The following is a 27,514-nucleotide window of genomic DNA, read 5'->3' as shown; positions in this document are numbered from 1 at the left end:
GGTTCCACCACATTAAACTATTTATACAGTACAGAACTCAATCAGTATTTGGCTATCAACAAACACGAATGCCATGTCATTTAAATATTAGACTAAATACTGCTAAAACCTTCGTGTGAAGAAAACGGTCAGTCAGACTGGTTTTCTTTGCGAGAATTTAGGAATCTCTGTGATGGTTGGGAAGCAGCACAATAAATCAGGAAACTGGATCAGCTACTTAAATGGCGGATTCATCTCTGCTCTGTCCCCCTTTCTCTCTCTCCTGCTGGGGTTCAGAGCCAGGCCCTTGCGTGTGCCCGGCAAGCTCACTTCCGCAGAGCCACCCTAGCCCAGCAGCTGGTGACTTTGAGAGCAAAACTGCAGAAGCATGTGGAGTGTGTCTCAGTAAGTCATCCTGTCCCACGGAGGGCTCAGGCACTTTGTGGGGTTGGTGCCAGAGCCTTAAAGGTGGGACTCCCCTCTGTTAGAGCTCAAATCCCACCTGCAGGGGCTGCATCCTCCCATCTCCCCGATAATCAACTCTCCCATTCCCTCACTGGCATTCACTGCACAGCCAGGGCCCTGCACTGGGACAGCCCAGTCTGTCATTTTAAATGTGAAGGGGGAGGAATGGCCCCCAAGAGTATGAGGAAGTGACATGTGTGCCACACGCTGCATCTTTACGCCTGTTCACCTTTCACTATTCAGAGGCAAAAATAACTAGCAGCTGTCAGACTGCCCTCTTATTAGTCTGAGGCCACTCCTGTCAGTGCTGTCCGAGCTCAGGGGAGAGCGGGGACACTCGGTCAGGCTGGTTTCCTCTGACCCCATGCAGCGGGTGGGTGGCACCGGACGGGAAGGTCAGTGGGAAACACGGACGAGTCTTACAGCCAGGGAACCGCAGGTGCTGCCCCGCTGAGCCCGGCCAACGCTGCTGTCTTGGAACACAGATGCCTGGGACTGAAACAGAGGGTCACTGCACCACCTTCTTCCCGCTGGGGCCCAGAAGCATGCAAGGTGACTGGGAGGTGACACATCCGGAGGACACCGTGCAGGGTGGCCCCTGGCACCTCCCCCACTCTCCCCGGAGACCCAGACTCGAGCACAGGTTGGTTGGCGTGTGGCTTCACCTCCAACCCATCACTACATCTATGTTTGGAACAGCACTCCATGCTCAGGAGAAACGTGTCAATCCAGATCTCAAACCAGCAGAGCAGCCAACATCCTGAAGTTGAGCAAAGCATCCTCCTACTTTTAGTTTTAAAACACGACTTTAAAATAAAATATTAAATTGTGTTACACTTTTCATGTTGATGTGTACAACTCTAAAAGTAGCTAAGTAGAAGGCAGAACGTGTGGTTACCTTGAAAATCCTACGTACTTAATCACAGAAATAGGAGCTTACAGTTTCGCAAAGGCGATGTCAAACTCTGCCCAGTTTAATGAGCCTGAAGTGCCTGCTTCCCCGAGGACATACCAAAGCCCTTTACCCCTCTCCTCTGCAGGTGTGCGATCTGGTGGAAATGCAGCGTGTCTGAGTGATATAGTTACTCTGATTGCTTAGTCGAATTCCTGCATGCCTTAGTCATTCCTGCAATGCCTAAGTGCCTGCATTTAAAGCTGGAAATTTCCAGAGTAACACAGTAACGTGGGCTGGAATCCACCCAAGGTGTCAAGGCACCAGAGAGCCATCTTTCCACCAGCAGGGAAAGCACGCGCTGCCCTTGTTCCATCCAGACTAAGGATCCTAAGCAAACAGGAGTCTCACTGGACACAGAGCTGTGTGACAGCCCCATCAGCAGTCGGGAGAGAAACCCAGACCTGGCCAAAGAGGACTGACAGCATCCCAGGCAATGTAAGCTCCACAGAGAGGTGCACCTCACAGCAGGATGGGAAGCGGGTGGGACAGAGGGGCACACGAGAGCTGGGGTGGAGCCACGCACCCGGGAACTCCCTGCAGGCTGGGCCATGCTGCACAGATAGGGGGGCTGCGGGGCAGAAGCAAACAATGGTGTATAGAGCCTTGGCCAAACAGCAGCAGGCTGTCCTAGGAGCAGTGAGAAGGGAAGGCCAACTCTGCACCGAGTTTTCAGGGAGAGGATGGATGCAAATCCAACATTTACAGGAAAGGGGAATAGGAGGTGATTTTTAAATTTTAAAACCCATAAACCTTGAACTAGTACTGCTTTCTAGTCAACTCCTTTCAGGCAGTCCTGGGAGAAAGGGTGGGGGGATCAGAATGGCAGCAAGGTCAACAACAGCCAGGACATGCAGCCCACGACTCAAAACCCGAGGTGGGGAAGGCACTCGGGGTCTGTGACGCAGGTGCCCGCTGTACCCGAGGGTCCCCGTCTCAGCCCTCAGCCTCCCCAGGGTGGGAAATATGAGAAAATCCCCTATCTGTGCGGAACACAGACAGACTCTCTCCTGTCGCCGTTCCCCAAACAGCTTGGCTCACCAACTACGAGTATGCTGTACTCAGTACCACGGTAAAGTCATCCAGAGAGGACGGAGAGGGCACAGGAGGATGCGCTAGGCAGTGACGGCGAACCTTTCATCGCTGTGAATGACACAAACGGTCTGCTGTGGCCAGCGAGCCAAAGGCTCGCCACCACTGTGCTAGGTTCTTATACACAGCAGCATTTACAAGAGGGGGTGGAACCGCTTCGGACTTCGGCTTCCTAAGGGGTCCTGGAACCCAGGCCCCCACAGACACCGAGACGACTGGACAGAAGCAGCCGTGTGGAAACCACACCTTCCCCTCGGAGCACAGAAAGTCGCAGGCACAGCAGGGACCTACCTGGAGGCGGGCTCTGGAGGCCAGGGCTGCGCTGCTGCAGCCCAACCTGTGAGGGGAACCCGGCCAGGACACTGGCTTTCTGACATGTGGAGGGGCTGCTGGCTGGCGGGCATGCGGCTCCCTTCACAGCGGCCGTGCCTCACTTTCAGGCCACTGCCCAGGGCCCACGGAGCGGGCGGGAAGGTGCATGGCTGGGCGGGGGACACAGCCGCTCACAGTGCGTGCGAGAGGGGACAATTCAACCTCCAGGGTTGGTGCGCACGTGGGCGGATGCGGCACCCCGCGTGGGACAGTGCTCGTCACCACTGCGGCCAAGGCCTCGCACCCCGGGCCAGCCCTGAACGCAGGCCTTGTGAAAACAGGAACCATGGGGAGAGCCAAAGAAACCACCTGGCCCTCTCCGGCCCAGGGGCTCAGATGGCATGGACACCTTCCAGACCAGTTCCTGGATACATTTACCAAAGAAAAACACTTTTTCTCAAAACAACCTAAAACGCCGAATGGGGAACAATGGGTGGAAGTGGACAGACCCAAGAGACCGATTTCTGGACTGAAGCTCTGGAAAACACACAGTGCACACAACCCTCCTCCCCCGAGGTCCATTTTCTCTCTTAGGTCCTGAATTATTTCAGGTGTTTTTTTAAGATAGGGAAACGTTCTCAGCAAACTGGTTGCAATCCAAACAGCCGCTGGGCTCTGTGGACGTCACATTGAAGAGGCTGAAGTGCCCACTCGATGTCACCAGTGGACAAGCCACACAGCGTGGGGGCGGGAAGGGAGCCACAGCCTCAGCTTCCATTCTGGGCAGGCTGTGGCTTGGGAGCAGGGCCACCACCGGGGAGCCCGAGGCCCGGGTGGAGGGTCCCTGGAATCAGAGAAAGTGGAGGGCAGGCGGGGAGGGAGGCTTACACCTTCCTTTCCTCTCAGAGGTCCCGGGGCACTGCAAACGGAGACAGATTTCCCTTTCTGGCCAGCCTTATGGGCCAGGGGAAGGAACCAGTCAGGCCAGGTAACTGGCAAAACTACATGAGACCAAGTTAGGATTTTTCAATCTATAAAAGTTTTTTTTTCCTTTTTGGTACCGGGGATCGAACTCAGGTCCTTGCCCCTGCGCAGCAGGAGGTGAAACCACTAGGCTAAATCCCAGGCCCCAAAAGATGTTTTTTTGAGGCAGCGTCTCGCTATTAGTGCAGGCTGGCCTTGAACTCATGGTGATCCTCCTGTCTCAGCCTCCTGGTGCTGGGCTTACAAACATGTGTCACCATGTCAGCCTTAAGATTTAATCTTAGCCTTAAATTTGGTGGGAAAAACTAATTCAGGAATCAGCAGGGATATCAGCCTCTACTTATGTAATAAAACTCTTCTCGGGAAACGTTTTCCTGCCCTGCCCCGTGGCAGGTGTGGTGAACTGAGTGCAGTGACTGAGACCGAAGTCTGGGGACTGAGACTGTGTACGTTAACAGTTTCCCCAATAAAAAGATTTACACAAATCGAAGGGTCCTTGCGGGGGAAGCGAGTGGCCTTGCCTGGGGTCCTGCCAATCCCAGGAAGAGAGCGGCCCTGGGAAAGGCGCCCCAAAGCCCTCACCACCCTTCAGGCCCAGAGGGGGCGCCTCGAATAAGCCACAGCCAAGGGCTGAGGGGGGATCCCAGTGCAGCACAAACAGGACTCTGCCCCGTGAGAGATCCCCTGTGGGGAGCGACCCTGCAACCCCAGGGAACAGAGGCCCCTGGGTCACACAGCCCGCAGCGCTAGCTGCCGCGTCACCGTCACCAGGGTCTGCTGTGCCCGGCAGGAGACTGGAAAGGCCGCCGTGGCTGCAGTCGCCGCGGGCTGTGACAAGTGCACTGCGGGCAGAGGCAGACACTGGGCTCGGGGTGGGAGGTGCCGTCGGGCAGCTCAGGGGGCGCCCGGAATCCTGGCCCTCACGGGACCAGGACCCTTGGGGGACGGACTACTTCTGTTTGGTGTGAAGTGAGCCGCACCCGGGCGGATAATTCACCCTGCAGCGCTACAGGCTACAGGCCCAGCGCCGGGCTTGCTTCAGGCAGCTCAGCTCACGAGGTTCCGGTTTTCTGAATGCCCAAGCACTCTCCAGAAAACCAGCAAAACCGCCCCAGGATGAAGAAGCCGCACCCACACTTGGGTGCTCAGTGAGAACTCCCCTGGGGGTCACCCCTAAGAGGGGGCTTTGCGGGGGCTCGGGCAGCAGTGGGGATTTGGGCAAAGGAGGTAAAGAGGCGAGAGCAGCGTACCGGGAGCCCCCTCGGCGGGGGGTTCGGACAGGGAGAGGGGGAAGGGGCAGGCGACAGACTACTGTGGCAGAGGGGATCTGGAGGGAGAACGGGGTGGGGGGCCCGGCCCAGACACATATTAATGAGGTCAAAGATCCCCTGGGCAGGGCTGGGGATTTAGCTTAGTTTCACCACCTGCCTCACAAGCGTAAGGCCCCGAGTTTGATCCCCGGTACCCCCCAAAAAACTCCATGGGCAACAGGAGAGGCGTCCTGTGGATTTCTGACTTCTTCCCTCTGATTCTGAGGAGGGTGGGTGCTGGGGTCACTGAGTATAGGGGGACACTGGGGGTCTCCCGGCTCTGCCTGGCTCTTGATCTTGGCTCTTTCCGGGTGTCTTCTCCCCATTTATCCCCCAAGCTTGGCACCCCAGTTAGGACCAGTCTTCCTGTCTACTCCTCCACTTATATGGGACAGGACCAGGATCCCCAACCTTTCCTACACGACTTCCGGGTTTGGCTGAGTGCAGATGAACCAGGAGGGACCAGCTCAGCCACCTGGAGCCTCTAACCAGAGCCCAGTCTGTCAGAACCCACATGAGCTCTGCCATGCAGGCCGGAACGGGACAGGATTTTCATTTCACTCCAGCCCATCCCTGGGAAACTGCCAAGCATGAGCATGAGCAAACTCCAGGAAAGGAAGCTGAGGTAGTCTTATTTTTTCCCTTTGATTAACTCTAATTTAAAAATCTACACAAAAACATGTTCTTCAGTGCAGCCCGAGTCCCACACTTGGTGTGAAACACAGGACAGGGAGGAGTCTGAGTGCAAAGACTCAGGACAGTCACACACAAAATATCTACGCCAAGGGAAAACAGGGATTAGGAGAGAAAAGGAGAGTTGTGTACACACACAAGCACACACACATGGATGCACGCCTGCATGCTACAGAACCTACAGCTTCTGAAGGCAGGATGGAAAGAATTAAATGCAAACCAACCAACTTCTCCTCCCTGGATGATGACAAAGTTGAGAATCTGCTGTCCCCGCTGTGGCCGGAGTTCTGAGCACCAAGGAGGAAGACAGCTGTCAGTGGTGATCCTCAAAGCACTGCCCCCCAAGTGCAAGATGAATATGCAACTGCATCTCCAGCCGGAGCCAGAACCCCGGAGAGCCTGGAGTGGAGCCCAGACCACCCGGCAGCGGTCAGCAAGGGCAGCGTCTTGCTGCACTTCACAATTCCGTGTTAGTCTCAGCGTGGCCCTGTGGTTTATCTACTCCCACACCTGACTTCCCAGTCTCCACTTTCCCTATTGCACACCCTCAGGTAACTAAAATTCTGTTGCCTGCAAAATGCTTCATCTTTCTTCAGCCTGCACACCCGAGGGCTGCAGCTCAGCCCGAAGTGCCAGGGAGGGAGGAGGAGTCGGAGAGGGACTCTCACCCTGCCAGCTGAGACCTGGTTGTGGGAGGGCCCTGTCCTCACCATATCCTGGGCGCACTCTGAAAAGTCAGCGCCAGCCCCAAAGGTGGACCGGGTGAACCCGTGTAAGTTACAGGTGGAGGCACAAGGGGGCGCTGTGGAGAGCCCAGCCCACAAGCAGGTATTCCCACATCTGGAAGGAGTCTCCTTCCCCCCAGGTGCACTCCATGCCCTGCCTCGAACCCGTGCTGCAGTCTGTGCCCCCAGACTCAGAGGTTATTCTGGTGTTCAAACATTTCACTTTCCGATTATTTATTCAATCAGTTCTACAGCCGGTTTCACTCTGTGAGCACTGTTACAACCAGGTCCTATTGTACATGGGATTTCTAGAAGCGTTTCATAAATCTTAACTAAATAGTAAAGCGCACTTGTACTGTCTTAATGTAAAAATCAAAGATGAAAATCTGCGGGGATACGTATGATACACAAGTTGATGTGTGTGATAACTCCTCGCTGGGGACGTCCCGGAGAACACTGATGCTGGGCAGAGGCTGGACAGAATGTGTCCAGCTCCAGACTGTGACTCTGTTATCAATTACAGTGAAACAACACAGCAAGGGGAAAATTGCAAACCAGGCTCTAAAATTCCCCCAAGTGGCCCAGGGCCACCGGGGAGCACTGCAGCTGCCACCTGGTGACACGGGGACTCTGACCTACACGGTGCCGAGCATGTCTGCACAGATGTGTGTCCACACAGGTGTGTGCCCGCACAGGTGTCTGCAGGGGACAGCGGAGCTCCCACCCTGTGCCTGGGCCCTGCACGGCAGAGACACACAGGTGTCGAGACACACAGGTGTCGGGTGAGAGGGGCAGGCAGGGGCTTGCAGCTGGAAGGTCTAGTCTGGGGCATAAAGGCTTAGAGGAAATGTAATGAAAGCCCGTGCCACCCTGGGGGGCAGGAGGAGGCTCACAGGGCCGGCCCAACCAGTTCTGGAAAGCTGAGACTGCTGCTCTCCTGCGGGCGGGTCACCCATGCAAACAAAGCTAGGAATACAATTTAAGAGACCATATAATGTCTTTAGCACAGCAGTTAAAATAAAACTGAACGGCATGAAATGTATTTACTAAGAAAAAAAGTGACAGGAGAGGAAGGTTTTAGAACAGACCTGTTGTGGAGAATGAGGCCTAACTAGAACAGGTTAACCCGAACCCCCGCCCAGGGCAAGGCCACCCTGACAATCCAGGGTCTCCCCATGCTTCTCCCCTCTGCAGAGTGCACTCTGCCTCTGCTCCCCTCTCACCACTCCTGCCTCCCACCCTTAGCTGTGAGCATTCCATTCCTGAAGCAGAATTCAGTTCTCCTCGCTGGAAAAGGCAGGCTCTTGTGTGTGCGCGTCTTGAGATAAACATTAAAACTACAAATGAAGGGCTGGGGATTTAGCTCAGGGGTTTCGCTGCCTGTTGGTCAGGTGCAAGGACCTAAGTTTGATCCCCAGTAGCAAAAGAAAAAAAAAAAACTACAAATGAGAGGTCCAGAGAACTGTGGAAATGTCAGACCTGAGTGTGCATGCAAGCTGAACTTACCTGTACATTATGCACACAGTAACATAACAAAGGAGTCACCTTTAATCTTCGACTTTACAGTTGAATCTGGTTTCAAATTTAAAGAGATTCTTAACATTATCAACCTCTTAGGAACACCTAGAATGTCTGTCATCCTAAGAATGTCTGATAGCATCCTGAGAATGTCCGCTAGCCAGAAAAAGTAATCTTTCACGCTATAGTGCTAGAACAAGACCTCTTATAAAAAGAAGCTAAATTTAGCAATGACTTTCAGAAGCTTTCAAGCAACCTGTGTGAGTGCTGTGGCATGCGAGCTGCCGTACTAACCCTGCCAGATCTTCTGTTCGGGGGCTGGGATCCGTACAAGTCTCCATCATAACCATTAGTCTGTTTCAGTGAAGAAAAGAGAAAACCCACATCAGTATGCAAATGAAGGCACAGCACAAATCAGCAAGAAAACTTAGCCAGGGGAAAGCTGGGCAGGGGCAGCAGGGCAAGTTTGGGGAGGCGCAAAGCCCACCACATTCCCAGACATCCCGGCCTCATCCACACGACCCCAGCTGGGACAATGCCAGGTCAGGTGGTGCAACCAACAAGTCACACTTGGTTTTTTGGTTTTGTTTTGTTTTGTTTGGTACCGGGGATCAAACTCGGGTCCTTGTGAAAGCACTGAGCTAAAATCCCCGGCCCAGTCACGCTTGGTTTTAAGGTTGCCCTGTGGGGTGAAGCCCACGACTCCGGCAGCTGCTTTCCTTGGTAGTTTTCTCACCCAGTTTTACAGCAGCGCTGTGGCAATTCTAGCTTTTGGAAGCCTGGGCATCAGGCCAGCAGCGCGAGCCCACGAGATTTCAGGCCGTGGTTCAGGGTGAGTCCTGGGAAATTACAGCCCAGTATGAAGTACTTTATACGATTCAGAAATGGTTTCTTTCACTCTGTAATGAAATGCAATGCTCAGCCAGGTGTGGGGGGTGCAAGTCTGGGATCCCAGCACTCTGCCAGGATGAGGCTGGAGGATCAAAAGTTCGAGCCCAGCTTGGGCAACTTAAGGAGATCTTGTCTCAAAATAAAAAACAAAAAGGGGGTGTCACTCAGTGTGAAGACCCTGGGTTCAATCCCCACTATGGAGAAGGAAGGAAAGGAGTGAGGGAGGCCAAAGTTCAACATGGGAACAGTGTTTATCAAGGGGAGCATCTTCCACGTAGGTTTTTTCATTCTTCCAGGCTTCCTGCTTTGTTTTCTGAAGAGAACCCAGAAGACAAATTTAATGAGCTTTTGCCGCATCCTCCAGGAACAAAGGAGGAGCCTGGTGGGTGTCTGTGGCTGCCTTAGCTCGCCTCCCAGCCCAGGCCCCTCAGCCCCCACACTGGGTCCCCTGAGTGGCCTTGTCCTTCCGTCCTGGGCCACAGTAAGAGGTGCCAGCCCCAGGCACAGAACCAGCTCCCAAAGGGGGAGGAAGCGCACACCTGTGCATCTGACAACCAGGGTCACAGGGTCATGGGTCACAGGCACGAGGCCCAGGTCCAGACGGAAGCTCAAGTATGACCTCGGGTGAGTTATTTAATCCACTGGCGCCTTCCACAACTAGATCACTTGACCTGGTAACACATGTCAAGGACTTGTACATTTAGATCTAAATCTCGCTCCCTTGTTGTATCTTTTGAAACCAGTTTTTGGAGCCAGGTGAGGTGGTGCACACCTGTAACCCCAGCTATGCCGGAGGCAGAGGCAAGAGGACTGCAGGTTCTGAGGGTGGACTAGGCAACTCAGTGAGGCCCTGTCTCAAAATTTAAAATTTTTAAAACAGTGCTGGGGATGTAGCTGAGAGGTAGAGTCTTTGCTCAGCATGCACAAGGCCCTGATTTCAAAATCCCTAGCACTACAAAAAAAAAAAAAACTGGTTTGGGAAGAAATGAACACAATGCCACAGGCCGACAGGAAATAATTCTAGCAGACTTTATACTACACCAGGAAGGGAAATGAATCACACACAAACCCTGGGGTCCCTCCCTGCCGGGCAAGCCCTCCTCTGGCTCAGCGGGTCCCTCGCTGCCACTCCTGCAGCTGCAGTGAGAGACAGGGTGGTGAAGCTGGGCAAGCGAACTCGCACTCCTGTGCCGTGTCTCTTCCAGCGGGAAAACGCATGGCACTCACGGGACACTCCTGGGGGCATTCCCAGAGTGCACTCCGAGCACAGGGTCCAGCTGACGGTGCCCGCTCTGACCTCACAGAACTGTACTACCTTCCCCATGCTGCTTTCACTGCTGCATTTAATGGGCGGGGCTGTCTTTACAGGGCAGAAACAGGGTTCAGTGGGTGGGCGAGTGGCTGTCACAACACTCGGATTAAAAGCCACGGACAGCATCTTAACATCATCGGAAGTCAGGACCCGGATGTCTAGTTTTGCTCCACGGGATTCTCTCCTTACAGCCCTCCCATGTGGCTTCACGGGGGGCATGTGCTGTGTGCTTTGCTGTCACAAGCTACCAGAGGGCAGTCTGTGGGTCTCCCCCATTGCTGTCACCTGGGGTGCTTCCAGGCAGCGAGGGCCTCATGAAGGAAACCTGGACCCCAGGAATATGAACGGTGCCAAGCGCTGGGTGACCTCACACATGGCAGTAGAGGGCACATTCACAGAGCAGCGTTTTCTGCGGCATGGAAACAAGGTGGTAGAGGAAGAGGCCCTGCAAAATCTGGAACTCCAACAGCAACGTGTGACCCCCAGGATCGAACGAGTGCCATGCAGCTGCCAAAGTGCGGTGCCATCATGCGGGACCACACAGGCACCGTTGGCTTCCGAGTCATTCAGTTAGATTTCCCTTTCTATGTGAGTCGCTCAGCGAGGCACTTTTAAAGGGTGTTAGAGATGGCAAACCAAATGCAAGGCTAAATCAAAAATGCGGAGTGCAATGCTGGATGCAGTCGATGTAATTTTTGAAAAAGAATGGCATGGAAAACTGGAATCCAAAATGTGTTCCTGACCATTGCTAACATCTATGTTCATTTGCCCCAGTGAGACTGGCCCTTCAGCCAAATCTACTGTGAGGTGACAGTCTAAGAGCAGGATGGTGATGCTTTCAATTCCTTAAAGAACAGAACCGCTAGCTATAGTGTCACAAAAATGCTCTCATCTACGGGTGTGTGTGGAAATGCTGCAGAGAGACAACAGAGCCTCTGCGAAGGGCACTTCCTGAGTGCTATCCAGGCTTCGAGCTCCAATGCCAGCAGGTCTGTGCCTCACTGGGCCAGGATGGGCCTGCTCTGGGCACCGGGCGGATCAAACGCACTGGGCAGGCTACAGCACTCTTGGTTAATTACCAGCTTAATGAAAAAAGTACATTTTAGAAAGGAGAATTTGCCAAATAATTTCAAAAAGAAGTGGTCATAGGTGAGGCACCAGATGCTTGGAGGTAAGAAAGTCCTTTCTGCGAAGTCCTGGAAACGCTAACCCTAGGACCGGGTCACCTTCGTGGGGAGCCCTGCTTTTGGGTGAGATTAAATTTTCTTCTTTTAATCATAAATTTACAGGTGCTCTGAGAGCATAAGGCATTGAAACTCACTTTAGAGCTTGTCCTTCTCAGAGGGTATTTTCCAGCAGAAGAGCCAGAGGGTACATTTAATTTGAAGGGCGACAGATTAGAAAGCAATGAGGTTTACATCCGGTAAAATGACTTTAATCTTTGAAAAGAAATGTAGGGGCTTTAGGGTTTCGAGCCCAAGTGGGTTCCCTGAAAGCTTACTGACCTATTTCACCTCGGGTAGGTCTGGCCACCCCGCCCCCCCAAGGCCAAAGGCCAGCACTCAGGGGTGGAGCCTCGGTAGCCGGGCACCCTGTGCAGCTCCAGCCCCTGCCTCACGATCCCCAAGCAAAGTCTGGCGGTTGAACAAGGACAGCCTGGGCTTTCTGCTGGCACTGGGAATCAAACCCCGGTCCTTTGCACACCAAGCATGAGCACCAGCTGGACCACTGCGCCACACCCGGCTGCCCTGGGCTTTCTGGACAGCACCCCAGGTTAGTGGGAATGGAACGTGGGCTGTTCCAGGTCACACCACACAGTTAGGACCACACAGCAAGTCACATCCGACTGTCTTACCCAGGCACAGGGACCCCTGTACTGCTGCTCAGGCTGTGACTGGCGGAGCAGAAACAACAGAAAGGAGAAGGCCCGAAGTAAGTTAAAAAGCTAAGCAGAACATCAAAATGAACTGATAGTCTTTAAGCTCTTAACAGAAATACATCTTTTGTGACTTCTAGGATCTCACATATATTTATAAAAAAATTATATTAGAACAATAGTGACCATAAAATCCAAAAACATTAAATAAGACTACCATGACAATGAATGCTGTAATTTGTAAAAGATGAAATGGCCTGAGCAATCTTATTTCTTCCTGTATTACATAATAGATTCTAATTAAATTAGAGGAAAATTCACAGATGCATCCTGTCAGTTTTTAAATAAGGAAGATTAAAATCTAATTTCCTAAGAGGACCATCCATGCAGATACCAGGGCAGGAACCTTCCCCTCCTGGCCTTTTTAGGGTTTATAATAATTGCCAGCTGGATGCAGAAGCCTGTGTGGGAGCTGCGGGATTCAAGATGTGATCATACCCTCGAAGTCTGTGCAGTCAGGATTTCGGTGTCAGACCCGGGGCACCTGGCCCAGGCAGAGGGCGCAGCACCAGGCCTGGGGTGGCAAGTGCAGATGCTGGCACCAAGAGTGGGGACTCCGAGCAGGGCACTAAGCACCCTGGGCTTGCTCTGCCCCTGTTACGATGAGGGGCCTGATTCTCCCCTCCAGGATCCCTGTTCTCAAGCTCTGGTTTCAAAGGCAGCCCACTTCTTTACAGCAAGGACATCATGGGAAAGCCCAGGGCAGCAGACTCTGGTGGAAAAGGAAAATCCCAAGGACCTTCTCCTCTCTCTCTGTGTGCTGCCTGTGGGCTCCCTGCATGAAACCACACCCGAAATACACCTGCTACCTTGGCAAACAGGAGCGGCCAGCAGAGAATTTTAACTCATTTTTCCGGTTAAGAGCTTTGAGAGTGAAATGAAGGCCAGCGTCCCTGTAATGGTATTAATACTCCAATCATTTCGAGCTCTTTAGGGGCAGGAAATCCTCGGAGAATCTTAAGAAAGTGACCATTCTTTTCCCAGAGAAATGTAAGTCACCATAGTCTTCACACAATTTCAGGAGGAGCATGGATCTGGAGATGAGACCTTATGATAGAGATTTGAATTCTGTCTCCATCTCTCTTCTCTTATTCTCTTGTATTTCTTATCAATCAGGCTTTATGGGGTTTTCTGGTTTTTGTTGTTGTTTTGTTTCTTTCTTGAGACAGGCTCTCACTGTGTAGTTCGGGCTAGTCTTGAACTCACTAAGTAGCCCAGGCTGGCTCTCAACTCACGTTTCACCTGCCTCAGCCTCCTGAGTGCTGTGATCACAGGCGTGTGCCATCAGTTCTGACAATGTCATCAATGGGGCCCAGGATGGTAAATCCAGTGGGCAGTCCTGCTCTCAACTGGCCACTTCCCTGGTCCCTTCACTTGCTTCAAGGGCTCGACCTTCTGGGCCCGCTGTGCCCTGGCTGCAGACTTCAGGACCAAGTCACAGTTGTAGCACATCCCGTCCCACGGGAACTGTGACTGCCCCGAAAAACCATGCTGTGCCTGCTTTCAGTGCTGCAAAGACAGGGGCATCAGCAGCATGGCTCAAAGGCTTAAGGACAATGATGCCCGTCACAGCTGTCACATAAAACACACTCAGCGCACACGAAAGTCGAAGGGTGGAACTGTGAGTTAACTGGCACAGTGATGGAAACAGCCTTCGGGTCCATGCAGCCTCTTAGAGAAAAGGAGTGGCCACTTGAGGCCCAGCTCTGACCTTCGGGAGACTTGATTTCGACCTTGTGATACATGAAGCCCACACGCTCTGGGGAGCTCACTAAGTGAAAGCACCACAAGACACAGTCTCCCAGAGCACACGATCTTCTTAAGCATGGTTATAAGGGTTTGGGATGTCTGTGGAAAACACCTTGACATAGATGTATATAAAGTAACTTGCCATTAAATTGCCAGCAATGAAAAGATTTCAAACCATTAATAAAAGAAAGGTTCCTGGGGCAGACACAGGTCTCACCCTTTTTACTAGGCAGCCTCCAGCAGCTATGCAAAACCATCACCGGATAATAATTAACTCACAGCTGAGTAAACTGAGATTCCAATTTTGTTTCGTTTTTGAGACAGGATCTCACTTCACAGTACAAGCCAGGCTTGAACTCACTATGTCACCCGGGCTGGCCTCGAACTCCACGAGACCCTCCTGCCTTGGCCCTCCCCTGCTGGGATGACGGCTGGCAACTGAGATTGCCATTTTATCCAAAGTGTGGGACAGGCATGCAGACTTGCTGCAGGCAGGACTGTGCCTTCTCACCAACAACTCCGAGACAACTGGTAATCAAGGTGTGGTGGTTTTGTGATGTAGAAAAATGCTAAAAAGGGGTGACTTCTATTCTGCAAGGCGGCAGGCCAAAGTGCCCATGCATATTAACAGTCTCTTCAGGACAGCAAAGAAATCCCATTAAGTGGATTTAAACAAGCAACTCCTCAGTTAGGTACCAGCTGCCAGACTCCAGGGACCAGGGAGGAGGCTGGAGCCGGGGCGGGAAGGTAGGGCTCGGGCCCCATGAGGTGCATGCAGACCCACCCCGGTACTGACCCGAAGACTGCCTCTGCTACCCACTGACAGGCGCTCATCTTCGTCTGAGGCCTATTGAGAGAAAGGAGACCGTGAGCCGACAACACAGCCTGCAGACAGAGCCCATGGCCAGGCCTCGGCTGATCCCTGCCGCGGCAGTGGGGTGGGGTGGCTGACACCCAGGGTGAGCTGAGGACTCGAGCCCAGGTCCTGGGCAACACGGGCTTTATCTGCCTCAGCCTGTTTATGGCTAACATGGATTTAATTTAACTTCTTGAAGTGATGATATTTACATCACAGGTGACTTAGCCCAGTTAGCCATAAAGCCCCAGGTCCATCACTGTGGAAGTGACTCATGGGTATTCGCTAGCAAAAGACACTAAAAAAGGCCAGGAATACTCACATTTCCCAAACACACTGTCCTTACCCAGCTCAGGTTAAAATGCTGAAGGCCAATTTCATAGTCTTTGTTTAGACATTAACACCAGTGTGTTATCAGCATTAGTAAATATCTACTTCAGCCACTCAGGGACGAGCTGGGCTTCAGCCGAGATGCCCAGGAAATGAGAAGCACGGTACTAACCGATGTGAGCCTCCGGGATCTGTGTGAATAGCGCTCGCTGTCCTCCTACCGAGGCAAGGAGGGAGAGCAGGAGAGTGTTAGGGACGCGCGGGTTGAATGTTTTCTTTGCCTTGATTTAAAGGTGTCAACTAGACCCCTGGGACGCAAAGCTTTCCTCTAAGGGGCTGGTTCTCAGCTTGTACAGGATTGGTGTGTTTCATTCCAGGGGCAGGAGCTTCGTCTTAATGTTTTCTAACCCCTCTGATCTGATCCATTTTAATGGCAGGCTGACTTCAGAGTCCCTGTGTAGGCAGTGGTGTCAGCACGTCCTCAGAATCAGCAAGTCTCAGAACCCCAAACAGTGGCCGGCCCGGGTTGAATCTGGCCCTGTCCTCTACATGGCTGTGGCAGGGGACCTATGTCGTCAAGGCTGTCTGCACTCGAGGGACACCAGGCAGGACGGGAAGGGGTGGGCGAATTAATGAGCAGGAAGGCTGGCTCTGGGGGCCAGCAGAGGTCATGAGGAGCATCGTGGGGCTCTCCTTGTGGGGGCTAGAGGCAGGGGCCACGGGGGTGAGCCCGCTCTCACCTGACCTGGGCGGGCAGGGGCCATTGTGATGCCACTGGACGGAGTGGGTGGAGAAGGTAAAGGGCTTTTCTCACCCGACAGCGGGGAGCTGCCCAGCCTGCAGCATGGGATGAGGGGAGCACAAAGGTCTGGATGGGGGATGGGGCAGCTGGCTGTGGTCCCGAAACAGGCTCAAGGCCTCTGTGGTTCCAGCTAGAATGTGACAGGGGTGATGGCCATGGGAAGATCCTCTGGGAAGGCCTGGCTCCAGGGGTCCTCTGTCCCAGGAAGTCGGGGGGCTGTGGTGGGAGCCCCAAGAGCTGCTGGTCCACAGAGGACACACGCGGTCGGGCCAGGCCACTTCTATGCAGGCCACACTGGGTGACGTAAACAGTGGGGACCAGATGCGGCCAGGCCTGGAAGCAGAGCTCTCGGTATCAAATTAATACCGTGCAAAGGGAATCTATCTACATAATTACACTGCATTAGAATTAAATTACGCAGCATTATAAGTCTTCAAATTGTATTCAAGGCCTACCATCCATTGCTCGATGTCACCCCATTTAGTATCCAGCCCATAATATTTCTAAGAAAGAAGGGAAAGAGAATTAGCCAGGGAAGTAAACAGTGCCAGATAAGAGACTGTTCTCACATGCACACCCCACCACCCCACGCCGCCCGAGAAGGTCGCATGCCAGGCAAAGCGGTCACAGCACCCAGGGCTGCAGAGGAACCCACCTGTAGCGAGACCCCCAGCCCAGCCCTGCAGGCCCAGGGGACCCCCACACTGAGCACCCCAGGCCAGAGCCTTCGCCAGCCCCTCTGAAGCTGTTGGGCTGCAAAGGATGGAAAGGAGTCAAACTGCTGAGGAGAAGCACAAGCTGAGAGCCATTCCGTGTTATGCGCCAGGAAGGAGGAGGCCAGCAGAGAGGGGTGCCCGTGCTGTCCCCCAGGGTCCTGTGCTGAATGCAGGCCTGAGAGCTCGGAGGAGCAGTGTCTTCTCAACTGGCACCTGCACAGGAGGGCTCGGGTGGGAGACGTGCACAGCCCTGCAGGCGACCCTGGGCTGCTGCCCACAGCGCCTGCCTTCACCTTGCTAATGCAGACCACCGGGTCCAAGCCAACGGAGAGGGTGGCTCAGCGTGGCTGTCACTGTCACCAAGCATGGAGACCCCACAGCCCAGGGGTGATGTGGCCATAACTAAACACTGAGCCTTTGCTTTCCTCCCTACTTTCCCTCCGATTTCCAATAGAAAACTGAAGGAACCGTTAAGCAAGCCTCTGGGTCATGCAACAGCGACGCAGCTTCTGGCTTCATACAGCAGAGTCTTACCGTGAGAAGGGAAAAGCTGGATGCTAGAGCTACAGGGTCATTTTTGAAATGGTTTTCAATTACTAAAACACACCCCTGCTAGGTTTGGCTTAGTTTCACCTTGAAAGCGGTCAGGTTTAAAATGCACGGCTCTCGGTGTGGTCTTTCTCTTAGAGATGGCGTAGGGAGGAAATTTGGGGAGAAGTTCAACAATGCTTTTAAAAGCCAACAGTACCAAAAGCCAAACTAATACCAAAAGCCACATGAGCCCCAACTTCTTTTGCAAGTTATTTCCTTAGCTGACAAATCTGGAAAGGAAATGAAAAGCAAACACCTCACCAAGTTGTTTCAACTTCAGTGAGCACATCAGCTTATCGCCATTTTGCTTTCAATTATTACTAGTTCTGCCGTTCCGTCAACTTCCAGAATTTCATGTGGAGATTACAATGTCCTCCTCTTTTAGCTTAATTTCCTCTTTAATTACAAAGACAGAAGGAAAATATATTTTAATGAAAGGGAGATCTATATAAATTCATAGGTTACTGAATTCCTAAAGAAGTATATTACCTGTTTGTCTATTTTCTTGTATTTCTTTGTGCCCATTCTATACCTATATGAAGCACTAGACATCCTCCAAATCTACCCCGTCACGGGTGGCTCTGACTCCGGCCGGTTCCTGCGTCACCCCACTGGGGAGGGCACCCTCGGGACAGCAAGTGCCACTGTGTAGTTGCAGGTGAGCAGGCAGCCCCGGTGTGGCTCACTCCAGGCTTACACATGGGCTGCAGTTGGCGTGAGTCATGCAGTGGAAGCAGGGGCCCGGCCAGCAGAAGGGGCCTGGCTTTCAGAAACAGCTTGGATGCAAGAGAAGGCACCACCCAGAACTCATGGGTGGGGAAGGCTGACACCTCCTTTTGGGGGTGCAGACGATCGGGTGTGGCTCTGGGGCTCCTGCAGCTGCCTGCTATGCAGTTTATATCCTGACAAAGTCCTTGCCACTGTCCCTGTGAACAAAACCAAGAAACCCGACAGGGATCTGGAACAGGAAAGGAACGGATGCCACTGGAAGTGACCAGTTCGAGGCCTTGTAGCGCTTGGGACAGCTACGCCCTGCCTTGTGGGGACAGGGAGGCCCCAGCCAGTCTTGAACCTGAGGAGCTCTTCCTGCCTAGGGGATGACTGGGAACTCAGATCTATTCAGCACTTAGGCCGGAGAACAGCAGTGCCCGTGGATCCTGCATCTGCCAGCCAAGCTCCTGCCTGAGCAGGACGGCACCGGGCGCCGGGGGGCAGGGTGGGCTGATTCAGGGCCAGGAGAGCAAGGGGACCCTCACTGAGGACCCAGCCCCAGGCCTGTTACCCCAGCCGCTGAGACTCGGGCCGCTTTCCAATTGTCTCAGCTGCTCTGAGAGAAAAACAGAGTTGTCCTTTATTTGGAAATAAAATTCATATAGAAATCCATAAGAGTAACCAGCTGAACTCATTTATGGGAAAGGCTTACTGGACCCCACTTCCTAAACCCTCAGGGAGCTGCTCTCCCCGCTTCGCTACCGCTGAGCCCCAGTGCTGGACCTGGCTGTCCCCAGAACTTCCGGGGCAGCCTGCTCTGGAGCTCTTCCTGACCTGGGCTGAGCCCTGACCGAGGGGGACCGGATACCAGCGCTGAGTGCTGGGGGAGGGCAGGGCTGCCTTACGCTGCTGGGTTTGGTTGTTATATCTTCATCTTCTTTCTTACCCAGATTTAAAAACCAGTATCTAATAATCTCTTCGTGTGAGAATTCAGGGTTTCTAATAAAGCTACCTAGAAAGATGATCTTTCTCATTCTCATCCAGTATGTGATTTCTAAAGGTTCCTCGAATTCTAAAATGTGATTTTGTCTTAGTTTTTTTTCGCTTGCAGAGACTCTTTCTAATCCTATCTTGAGGAAAATGGGGATGAAGGTCACAGAAGTGTGACTGCTGCTTTCCGTGGGCGGACGTGGGGCCCGCAGCCTTCTTAGACACACAGGGGACCTTGGCGTCGTCCTTTCTGGGCGTTGTTTCTGAAAGGTGACCAGGCCCCTGGCAGGGAAGAGGAACACGTCATGCAAGTTAGAAAATGAAGAAGGAAGAGCCTACCTTTTGAACCTGATAGATCTACAGACAGGGACACAAGAAAAAGGGAAAGAAAACAAAATCAGATTAAAGTAGCAGGGACATCAGGAAGGTTCTGTAAGTAACCAGAAATGAATTAAAAGCCATTCTGAGAAAAAAATGAGAACTGACAAAAAATTAATCAAGATGCTGGAAGTCCTACTGAAAGGGTTAGTCGTTTCCTCCCTCATTTCACACTATTTTAGATGCACCCACCGGTGAGACACGGACACACCTACATGGGTCTCCTAGAGGCTGCTGTCGCTGCAATAGAGAAGGTGTGCAATCCATCACCCTTAGAGGTGAAGAGCATCTCTTCACCCGTGACTGGAATTTCCTTCTCATAGGGATAACTTTTAAGTAAAAGGCGTAGAAATTTAATTGGAAAGCCAGCTGGTAAAATTCCCAAACCATGAAGAGACCTTTTTTGTTTTTAGACAGGGTCTTGCTATGTGCTTGGGCTGGCCTTGAACTCACTGTGTAGCCCAGGCTGGCCTCAAACTTGTGGCCATCCTCCTGCCTCAGCCTTCCAAGTGTTGGGATCACAGGTATGCACCACCACACCTGGCTGAGAAAGAGGCTTTCATGCTCCTTCATGCACATACACAAAGAATACCAGGAGAATTTCAGCAAAACCCAGTGACTACTGGGATGTGACTGGGATACTAGAAAAGAGGTGATTATTGCACATAGACACAGCAATCTGCCCGAGAGGTTTCTTCTGATTTTGCAGCCAGCGATTACTTTGTAAGACCGAGATACCCATTCATGTGCACTCCTTCCACAAAGCACATCTAGGTCAGACGTTGTTCGGGGAACTGCCAAGATTTACGAGCAGAAACTTGGTGTCTCTGGGCTCCCATGGCAGCGCACAGGTGAATACACTCCACATGGAGGCCCCAGTAATACAGCACCCCAGCTACAATGGACAGAGGAGAGGCACTGAGCCCTGCTGCTTTCTAGGAGTGCGGGTTCTCCTGCGGAGTTCGAGGCTCACTGGGATTTCCTGCAGGACATGTGCGTGTATTCGCCCCAATCAATCCACGCAAAATGAGCTCCTAGCCTCTGAAAGAGCCCCAGGGTCCCCCACTCGTAGCTGCAGCTGCAGTAGCTTGGGGTCTGGAAAATGGCAGCTAGCTCACTGTCCAGGCTAATGACAGACCCACCCCACCCCACCCACCCTGCTTGGTCACCTCTTTCGCTCTACACACTCTCCCTGGGGCAACCTCAGCTGCTGGCTGGCCACCGCCTTCCTCCAGCCCTCTGGGTGTCCTCAGAGCACCCCGGGGCCTCCGTTGGTCCCCGTGTGGCACCCATGTGCAGGTGCAAACAGGGACTGCACTGCCCAATTTTTACACCCACACACCCAGCCCATGGATCCACACTGGTCTTCCAAAGCGTATTCATTTCTCCTTAATCAACAACTTAAAATGCCAGGGCCCCAGGCTATCAGATGGTGTGAGCTCAGATTGTCGGGCCTCTTCTAAGAATAGCCAGGCCCGAGAAGACAAGACAGCCGGGCAGAACGTGGACTCTCAGGCCCTCAGCTGCTCCCCTCTCTCTCCGGGCCTGCGCACACAGACACCCCCGACTGAGTCCGACTGGGGAGTGGCCAGGTAGACGGCTGCTGCCTCTTGCTGTGCAGCTCCTGCAGACGGAGGTGTTGTCTCTCTTAGGCCTGGTGCACCGTGCCTGGGGCCAGGCAAGCACTGGGTTTTCAAGGCGAAGTCCCTCTACCAGGAAGGGACAAGGGTGACACCGCTGTTCCCCGCCAGGTGCCGGCCGCATCCCTAACTCTCATCAAGAACTTTCCACAAGGGAGTCCGCCAGCATCTGTGTGGATCAGTTCTACTCATAAGTAAGGACAGAACTTACATTTTTTTTTAAAAAAAAATGATCACAGTAAAAATATTGTTGCCGCAGATGTACCTCAGCAGCGCAGTGCCTGTCTGGCAAGCATGAGGTCCTGAGCTCACTCCCAGGTACCAAAAAAAACTCTTGCCATTGATCCTCAAGAGTTCAGCCAGAAGCTGGGGACAGAAAGCAGCCCAGAGGCGGCTGTTCTCTCTGCCCAGCGCAGAACTCCCGGATCTTAACCCCAAGGGCCCCGCCTCCGCCTCGCTGTCTCCCAGCACCCAGGGTGGGCTCCAGAGCCGGGAGCCCGTGCACAGGTAGAGAGGGCGGAACCATGTGAGCAGTTCCCAACCCTTTCCCAGGGCACGTTCTTCAGGCTCTGCAGCCAGGGAGCTCACTCCGTCCTTCGGCAGAAACCTCTGCGGAAGTGCGTCTAAACCAAACAGGCAGGCGCATCAAACAAATAGTCCTCCATTCTTGCCCATTTTAATTCAGAGGCTCTGCTCACATCCTGGGTGGACAGTGAGGCCATGGAGTTCAGACCCGGCTGCCTGGGCTCCTGGTAGCTGGAAAGCAGGCCCGGGAAGGTCTCTTGTCACCCGGGGGGCAGCCACTCCTGGCACCCCTGGCCTGACCTTGGCATCAGCCACAATGACAAACACACTCCAGCGCGGCAGTGTGACCAGGACAGGTGCATCAGCAGCAACAGGTGCCTGAGCCTAAAATTAAAACCACCACACGGGGAAGCACTCAAGACCCCAGCCTTACCTCCTTCTGCTGCCGCTCCAGCTCCTTCATGCGGATCTCTCGGGCCTCGGCGCGGGCTGCCCGCTTCGCTGCAAGTCGGGCCTCTGCCTGCAACAGACCGGAAATCTTATTAGGGACTGGGCCAGCTGCACCCTCCCGGGACTGGCTCCTGACCCGGGGAGAAAGTCCTGCTTGGAGCCTAATACACAGTGACGAATCACAGGCTTGGGGAAGTTAACAGGGTCATCAGGAAGGGGAATAGTACAATCAGAGCACCAAGGCCCCATCTGGGCTTCATCCCAGGCCTTCCGACACTGGGGCCCATGGAGGTCGGAAGACACTGCATGGAAAACTCCAGAATCACTTCATACGCTGTTTATTTTTTCAGGGCCTTTGCACTGAGCTACGTCCTCAGCCCTAGTTATTTATCTATTTATCTATTTATTATTTTGAGACAAGGTCTTACAAAGTCCAGGCTGGGCCAGAACTTGCGATCCTCCTGCCTCAGCCCAATCCCACAGTGCTGGGGTCACAGGTGTCACCGCCACACCCAGGTATAATTCCTAAATGTTTTAAAATAAGTTTTATTTTATCACATAAGCCCCTTAAGCCCCCTTCTCTCCCTATGTACAAAAGCTTTATTTCCATTTTTTCCTTCTATTTTCACGTTTCCTCTTGTCCCTTTCTTCCTTTCAATTCCTAAATTTTAAACTGCACCATTCAGAGGAGTGCGCCATTCATTCCCCGCACGCACGCACGCCGAGGCCGGGGAAGGGGCCTGTGCACTGGTCACTCAGCGGCCATCAGGCTGACCACAGCAAAGGCACAGTGCCGTGTTCAGGCGGCCTCATCACATGCAGCAGTCTCGGAGCCCAGCTCCCAGCCCTCTCCAGCCCCAGGGATGGGCGGACCCCCGCAGACCTCGGTTTGGGGGCTCCAGCCCGAGGTCCAGCCCGTCTGCTGTCTCAGGGTTCCCCTGTGGCCTGTCCCTGGCCATGAGAGACCCCACACAACCGCACAGTGAGATGCTGATTTGAGGAAAGGTCCCCATGGCCCCAGAGCTAGCTCCAAATAAAGCCTTTTCCCTTTTGACCAAAATAAATAGCCTCCTCTGATTTCCTCAGCTGTCAGCAAACGGCCCTGAGGAATGAACCTGTGTGTCCAGGACCAAGGCCTGGCTGCGGAGCTGCCTGTGCTTCACAAGCTCTCGGGCGTCATGGTTGCCAGCTTCTGCGGGACAGCATCTGACACGTCCGACCTGCCCAACCATGCTGCCACCCGGCTCCTGTATGCCATCTCACATCTGATAAATTCTGTGCTTACTCCTCTTGCATGCGACAGAGGGGCACAAAAGGCAGAGTCGCTGAACTCAGGTTTTCTAATGTCAATCAGATGCCACTTTCCTTGCATGCAAGTTTTCTGGGGGTTTGTCGAGTTTTCAGGCGTCTCGCTCCTCCCAGGTAATTGAGCTTTGGGGACACCAGCAGCCCAGGAGAGGGGAGAGGGCTGGGCTTCAGGGTTAGCAGGATGCTGCCTCCCACCCCACACGTCGCTGTACCACAAACTGACCTCTAGATTCTGACCCACGGGTGAGTGGTGGCCACAGCTGGCCTGTCCCGGGCGGGCTTGCTGGGCCTCTGTCCCTTGCTGGGGCTCCTGCAGCAATGCAAGCCCACCTGTCACCTCAGTGGCATTGGACAGCACAGCAGGGCCGGGCCTGCTCAGGGGCAGAGCCCCGGGGTCCACCCTGGCCATGAACCCCAGCTGCACCAGACCCGAGACCTCGCTGCCGTCTGCTGCTGTCTGCAGCTTTCCAGAGCAGTTGCGCCCCGAATAGTGCCTCTGGGTCTACAAAATCCCACAGCTGGAGGAGAGAGGCGGCCCACCGGATGTGTCGGTCCACACCCACATCCCTGCCAGGGCCAGCAAAGTGACCAAGTTCACTGAGCCCGCCAGTCCTGGGAGCCGAAGGCACAAATTGGACTCAGAAGCTGCCCAGCACTGTGGGACAGCAGAGTCCAAGGGACAATGACCAGAACATGACCAAATGACATCGCCAGGCAGCGTGCAGGATAGGAACTGCAGGGAGCTCAGGTCCCTGTGATGAGGCAGTTGGGACAGCAGCCTCAGCTCAGCAGCTGGGGCAGGGAGGGAGTGCAGCTGGCAGAATTCTAGAAGGGCCCCCAAATTCCCACCCCTCTGGTGTACATGCCCCGGTTGCCCCTCTGCTGGGGTGTGGGTGTAACTTAGAGAGGAGCCATCAATAGTCACCGGGTTTGTGCTTGGTGGGCCTGCCCCAATCAGGTGAGGGGAGAGAGAAGCTGGGGGTGGGGAGTCTCTTGCTGGCCTTGACAAAGTAAGCTGCCAGGTGGGGAGGCCTCTAAGGGGCTGTGCAGCCTCCAGGAGCTGAGAGCAGCCCCAGGTGACAGCCAGCAGGAATAGGGCACCCCGTCCCACAGGAGCAGGAAACTGCATCCTGCCAGCACCAGTGAAGCCTGGGAGGACGGCAGCAATGCAGACGGAAGATCGGGAGCTCCCTTGGCGCCACTCTGGGGCTGACACGGCGCCCACAGGGAGGCCATGCTCTAGTCCGAAGTCCTGAGAGACACCGGGCCAGCACCGCCCACACTGCCCCGAGGAAGATCAGCCACTCAGCGCTGCGGCAGGGCCAAGGCCTCCAGGACCGCTGGCCAAAGCGCCTGCACATGTGCTTCTCCTGGCGTGGAGACCACATACTCGGAGACAGGAAGTGGTGACTCCTGCTTCCTGGAGTCCGCCTGACAAACAGCCCAGCAGCCACACCGCCAGCAAACCCACACACCCTGTGCCTGCCTGGGTGGGCACAGAGCTCCGCCCAGATGCCCAGAAACTCAGCACTGCCTGACTTGCCTGCCAGGAAAACCACACCAGGCTCAACTGTTCAGCTCCTCCAACTCAGGGTTGGCAGCAGGGTCCAAGGGACAGGGAGCGAACGTGACCTCAGCAACCGCACCAGACACAGCCAGACAGGGCCAGGCGTGAACTGAATACAGTGCAAAGAGCCCAGGTGCCGGTGTCAGTCAGCCAGGAGCCCTGGCCCGCCCTCCTGTCCAGGGGCCAAGAGCACTGCAACGTGGTGACACCTGCAATCCCAGCACTGGGGAGGCTGAGGCAGGAGGATCGTCACGAGTTCGAGGCCAACCCAGGCTACACAGTGAGGTGTTGTCTCTAAAAGAAAAAAAAAAGATAAAGTCCCCTGGACCCACACTCCCTTACAACAAACATAAAATGGCAGGTGGGAGGGCACAGCTGGCAGCCTGCTTTCATGGGACAGCACTGCTCTGTCGCCAAGAAGGATAACCCGGGTCACTTGTAGGAAAGTGGCTGCACCTCAGGACTGTGACGCTAAGTGAGGTAAATCACACACAGGCTTCTCGCGGCTGCTCTCACTTGAGAAACCCAAGGCATTAGTAGCTAAACAAGAGAGACAGCAGGAAACAGGGAGACAGATATTTTGCAATCGGGAAGGGGACCCAGAGATGGGGTGGGGAGAAGAAGGAGCCACAGGAGGCACCGAATCACGTGCTGTCCCCGCACCAGGTCCAGGGTGAACGTGATGCTCACGTTCCACAGGCCATGCTCCTAATGAGCAAATCCCTGGACTGGCCTCCCGCTCCCTGCCCTTGCCAGCAGGGATGGGGCTCACCTGGCGGCCAGTACCTCCTGGGACAGCTGGGGAGGATTCTCAAGACTCAGGTGGCTGGGTCTCCAGAGACACAGGCCGAGTGGCAGTGACGCCCTGTGCTCGACAAGTGCCAGGCAGTGTGAGAGGACATGGGCACTGCACTGGGGCCCCGATCGCTCCTGGAGCCCAGGAACGTGTCCTGAGGGACAGTGTTCCAGACATGCCGCCCTGGCTGAGATGCAGGGGGCAGGCGTGGGGACAGGAGGCCACGGGGTGCCTGTGTGCGCCCAGCCAAGGCCACCAGCTGCAGGCAGACTCGCAGGGCTGAGTTAGCTGACGCCCTGCAGCCCCACAGCCAGAGCAGCCCGGGGAGACCCCGCCACCCGGCCACCTCCAGAGGCTGCAGAGCCCAGGACACCCCGCTCCTGAAGCAGCTCGGGGCTATGGCGCCTGCACACCTGGGGGCCGGGTGGGCTCTGCAGTTGGCGGTGCCCCCACTACTCCTTCTCGGCTCCGCACGGCATGGGAGATGAGGAAGGACAGGCTCTGCGGAGTGTGAGCTCTGATGAAGGGTGAACGGCTCAGGCCCCCAAACCAGAGTTCAGAAGACAGGCGGAGCTCTGCGAGCCGCCGCACCCGATCACCTCCACAGCCTTCAGCGGCCCCTGTGCACTGCCAGGGACTGAACCAGAGCAGCTGCTCATCTGCTGCCACCTCAGGGGCCTGGACCCGAAGCTTCCCGGCATAGCTGCATAGGGACCTCGAGGGCTCCCCACTTGGCCCATGCTGGTAGCGTCCTGGCTGAGATGCAGCCAGCAACACCTAAGGGTGGACAGTGTCATCTCTGGTGTGTCTTCGTTTGTTTATTTATTTACTTAAAGACAGGGTCTCGCTGTGTAGCCCAGGCTGGCCTCGAACTGAATTGCAGCAATCCTCCTGCCTCAGCCTCCCACAGGTGTGCACCACCACCACCACCCCGGCTCTCTGCTGTCTTAAACCAACCCAGGCTGGGAGGTGCGGTGTGCAGGGATGTGGTACATGGCTGTTAGGGGATGGCGCCTGGGGTGGGGACACGGGCTCTCCAATGTCACCCCAGCAGAGCGCCTGTCTCCCCGGAGGACTTGTCAGAAACGCAGACTCTCGGGCCGGGCCCGACTTGCTCCTGGTAGCGTTAGGGTTAGGGGACCGCTGCTGCCCAGGGCCACGCGTCCCAGGATGTGACAACTTTCAGAATAAACAGCAACAGCTAAGAAGGAAGCGGGGGAGGGAAGTGGAGACGCCCAACCAACAGCCGCCAACATGCTGTGGGCAGGAGAAGCCAAGGCCTGCAGGGTCCTGCTGGAAGTGCTGGGCGCTGCCTGTCTGTCTGATGCACCCAGGGAGGATGGGCGGGCCAGGCCGGCTGACAGCCTGGCGTCCACAGCTGCGTCTCCCCTGGTGGGGCTGCACAGGGCTGAAAGCCACTCCTGGGTGGGCGGGCTGAGGGAGGGCTCCACATCACCAGAGCTGCTGCAGCGCAGAGCTCTGGAACCCTGAATCCCAAATCCCGGAGCCCTCTTTACATCTCATTTACACACACAGCCCAGCAGTGAGCCTGCACCCATTGAGACCACAGCAGGAGACCCCCAGGACACCAGGAGGGTCACCAGGCCACTGACCTCCAGGCGCCCTGGGGCTGGCTGGGCACCAGTTCTGAGAGCCCCTCTCCAGGGTGCCGGTCTCGGGAAACACAGACACATCTTCCATCACTTCTTCACCAGGTGGCAGGAAGCCAGCTCCCAGGGCTGAGCGAGATGCACCTGACGCTCCCAGGGATGGAGACACTCGAGGATGGCTGTGTGGGAGACCTTGTCAGCCACACATTGGGGACGTGGTGAGGGCCCGGGGTGGGGACGACTGGGGACATGGAGAGGCGCCCCAGGAGGGAGGCCAGGATATAGCCGTTACCAGCTGCTGAGCGGGCCGCACGCAGAGGCTGGGC

The 27,514-nt window shown here is 54.6% G+C and overlaps 1 protein-coding gene across 50 annotated transcripts in view; it reads right to left on the bottom strand.

Moving 5' to 3' along the window:
• Positions 1-27,514, bottom strand: part of Lrrfip1 (LRR binding FLII interacting protein 1) — a 102,395-nt gene that overhangs the window by 31,260 nt on the left and 43,621 nt on the right. For 10 of the 50 annotated variants that reach the window (XM_013066939.3, XM_087209518.1, XM_021247379.2 and 7 more), the window contains exon 2: positions 21,891-21,977. In XM_013066939.3, coding sequence (XP_012922393.1) covers positions 21,891-21,977 — 87 coding nt within the window. Of the gene's footprint in view, positions 1-867; positions 940-5,969; positions 6,075-8,324; positions 8,385-12,088; positions 12,128-14,714; positions 14,766-15,276; positions 15,322-16,361; positions 16,410-19,253; positions 19,272-21,890; positions 21,978-27,514 lie in introns of all 50 variants that reach the window. The other 40 variants (XM_021247370.2, XM_087209516.1, XM_021247375.2 and 37 more) reach the window with 11 other exon arrangements.

Source organism: Heterocephalus glaber, unplaced genomic scaffold, assembly GCF_053883595.1.
Source record: "Heterocephalus glaber isolate CG9 unplaced genomic scaffold, H.glaber_assembly_v1.0 deba00001004, whole genome shotgun sequence".
In the NCBI taxonomy this organism is placed as follows: Eukaryota; Metazoa; Chordata; class Mammalia; order Rodentia; family Bathyergidae; genus Heterocephalus; species Heterocephalus glaber.
Note: the sequence above shows the minus strand (reverse complement) of the source record. Positions and strands in the feature narration are given on the sequence as shown.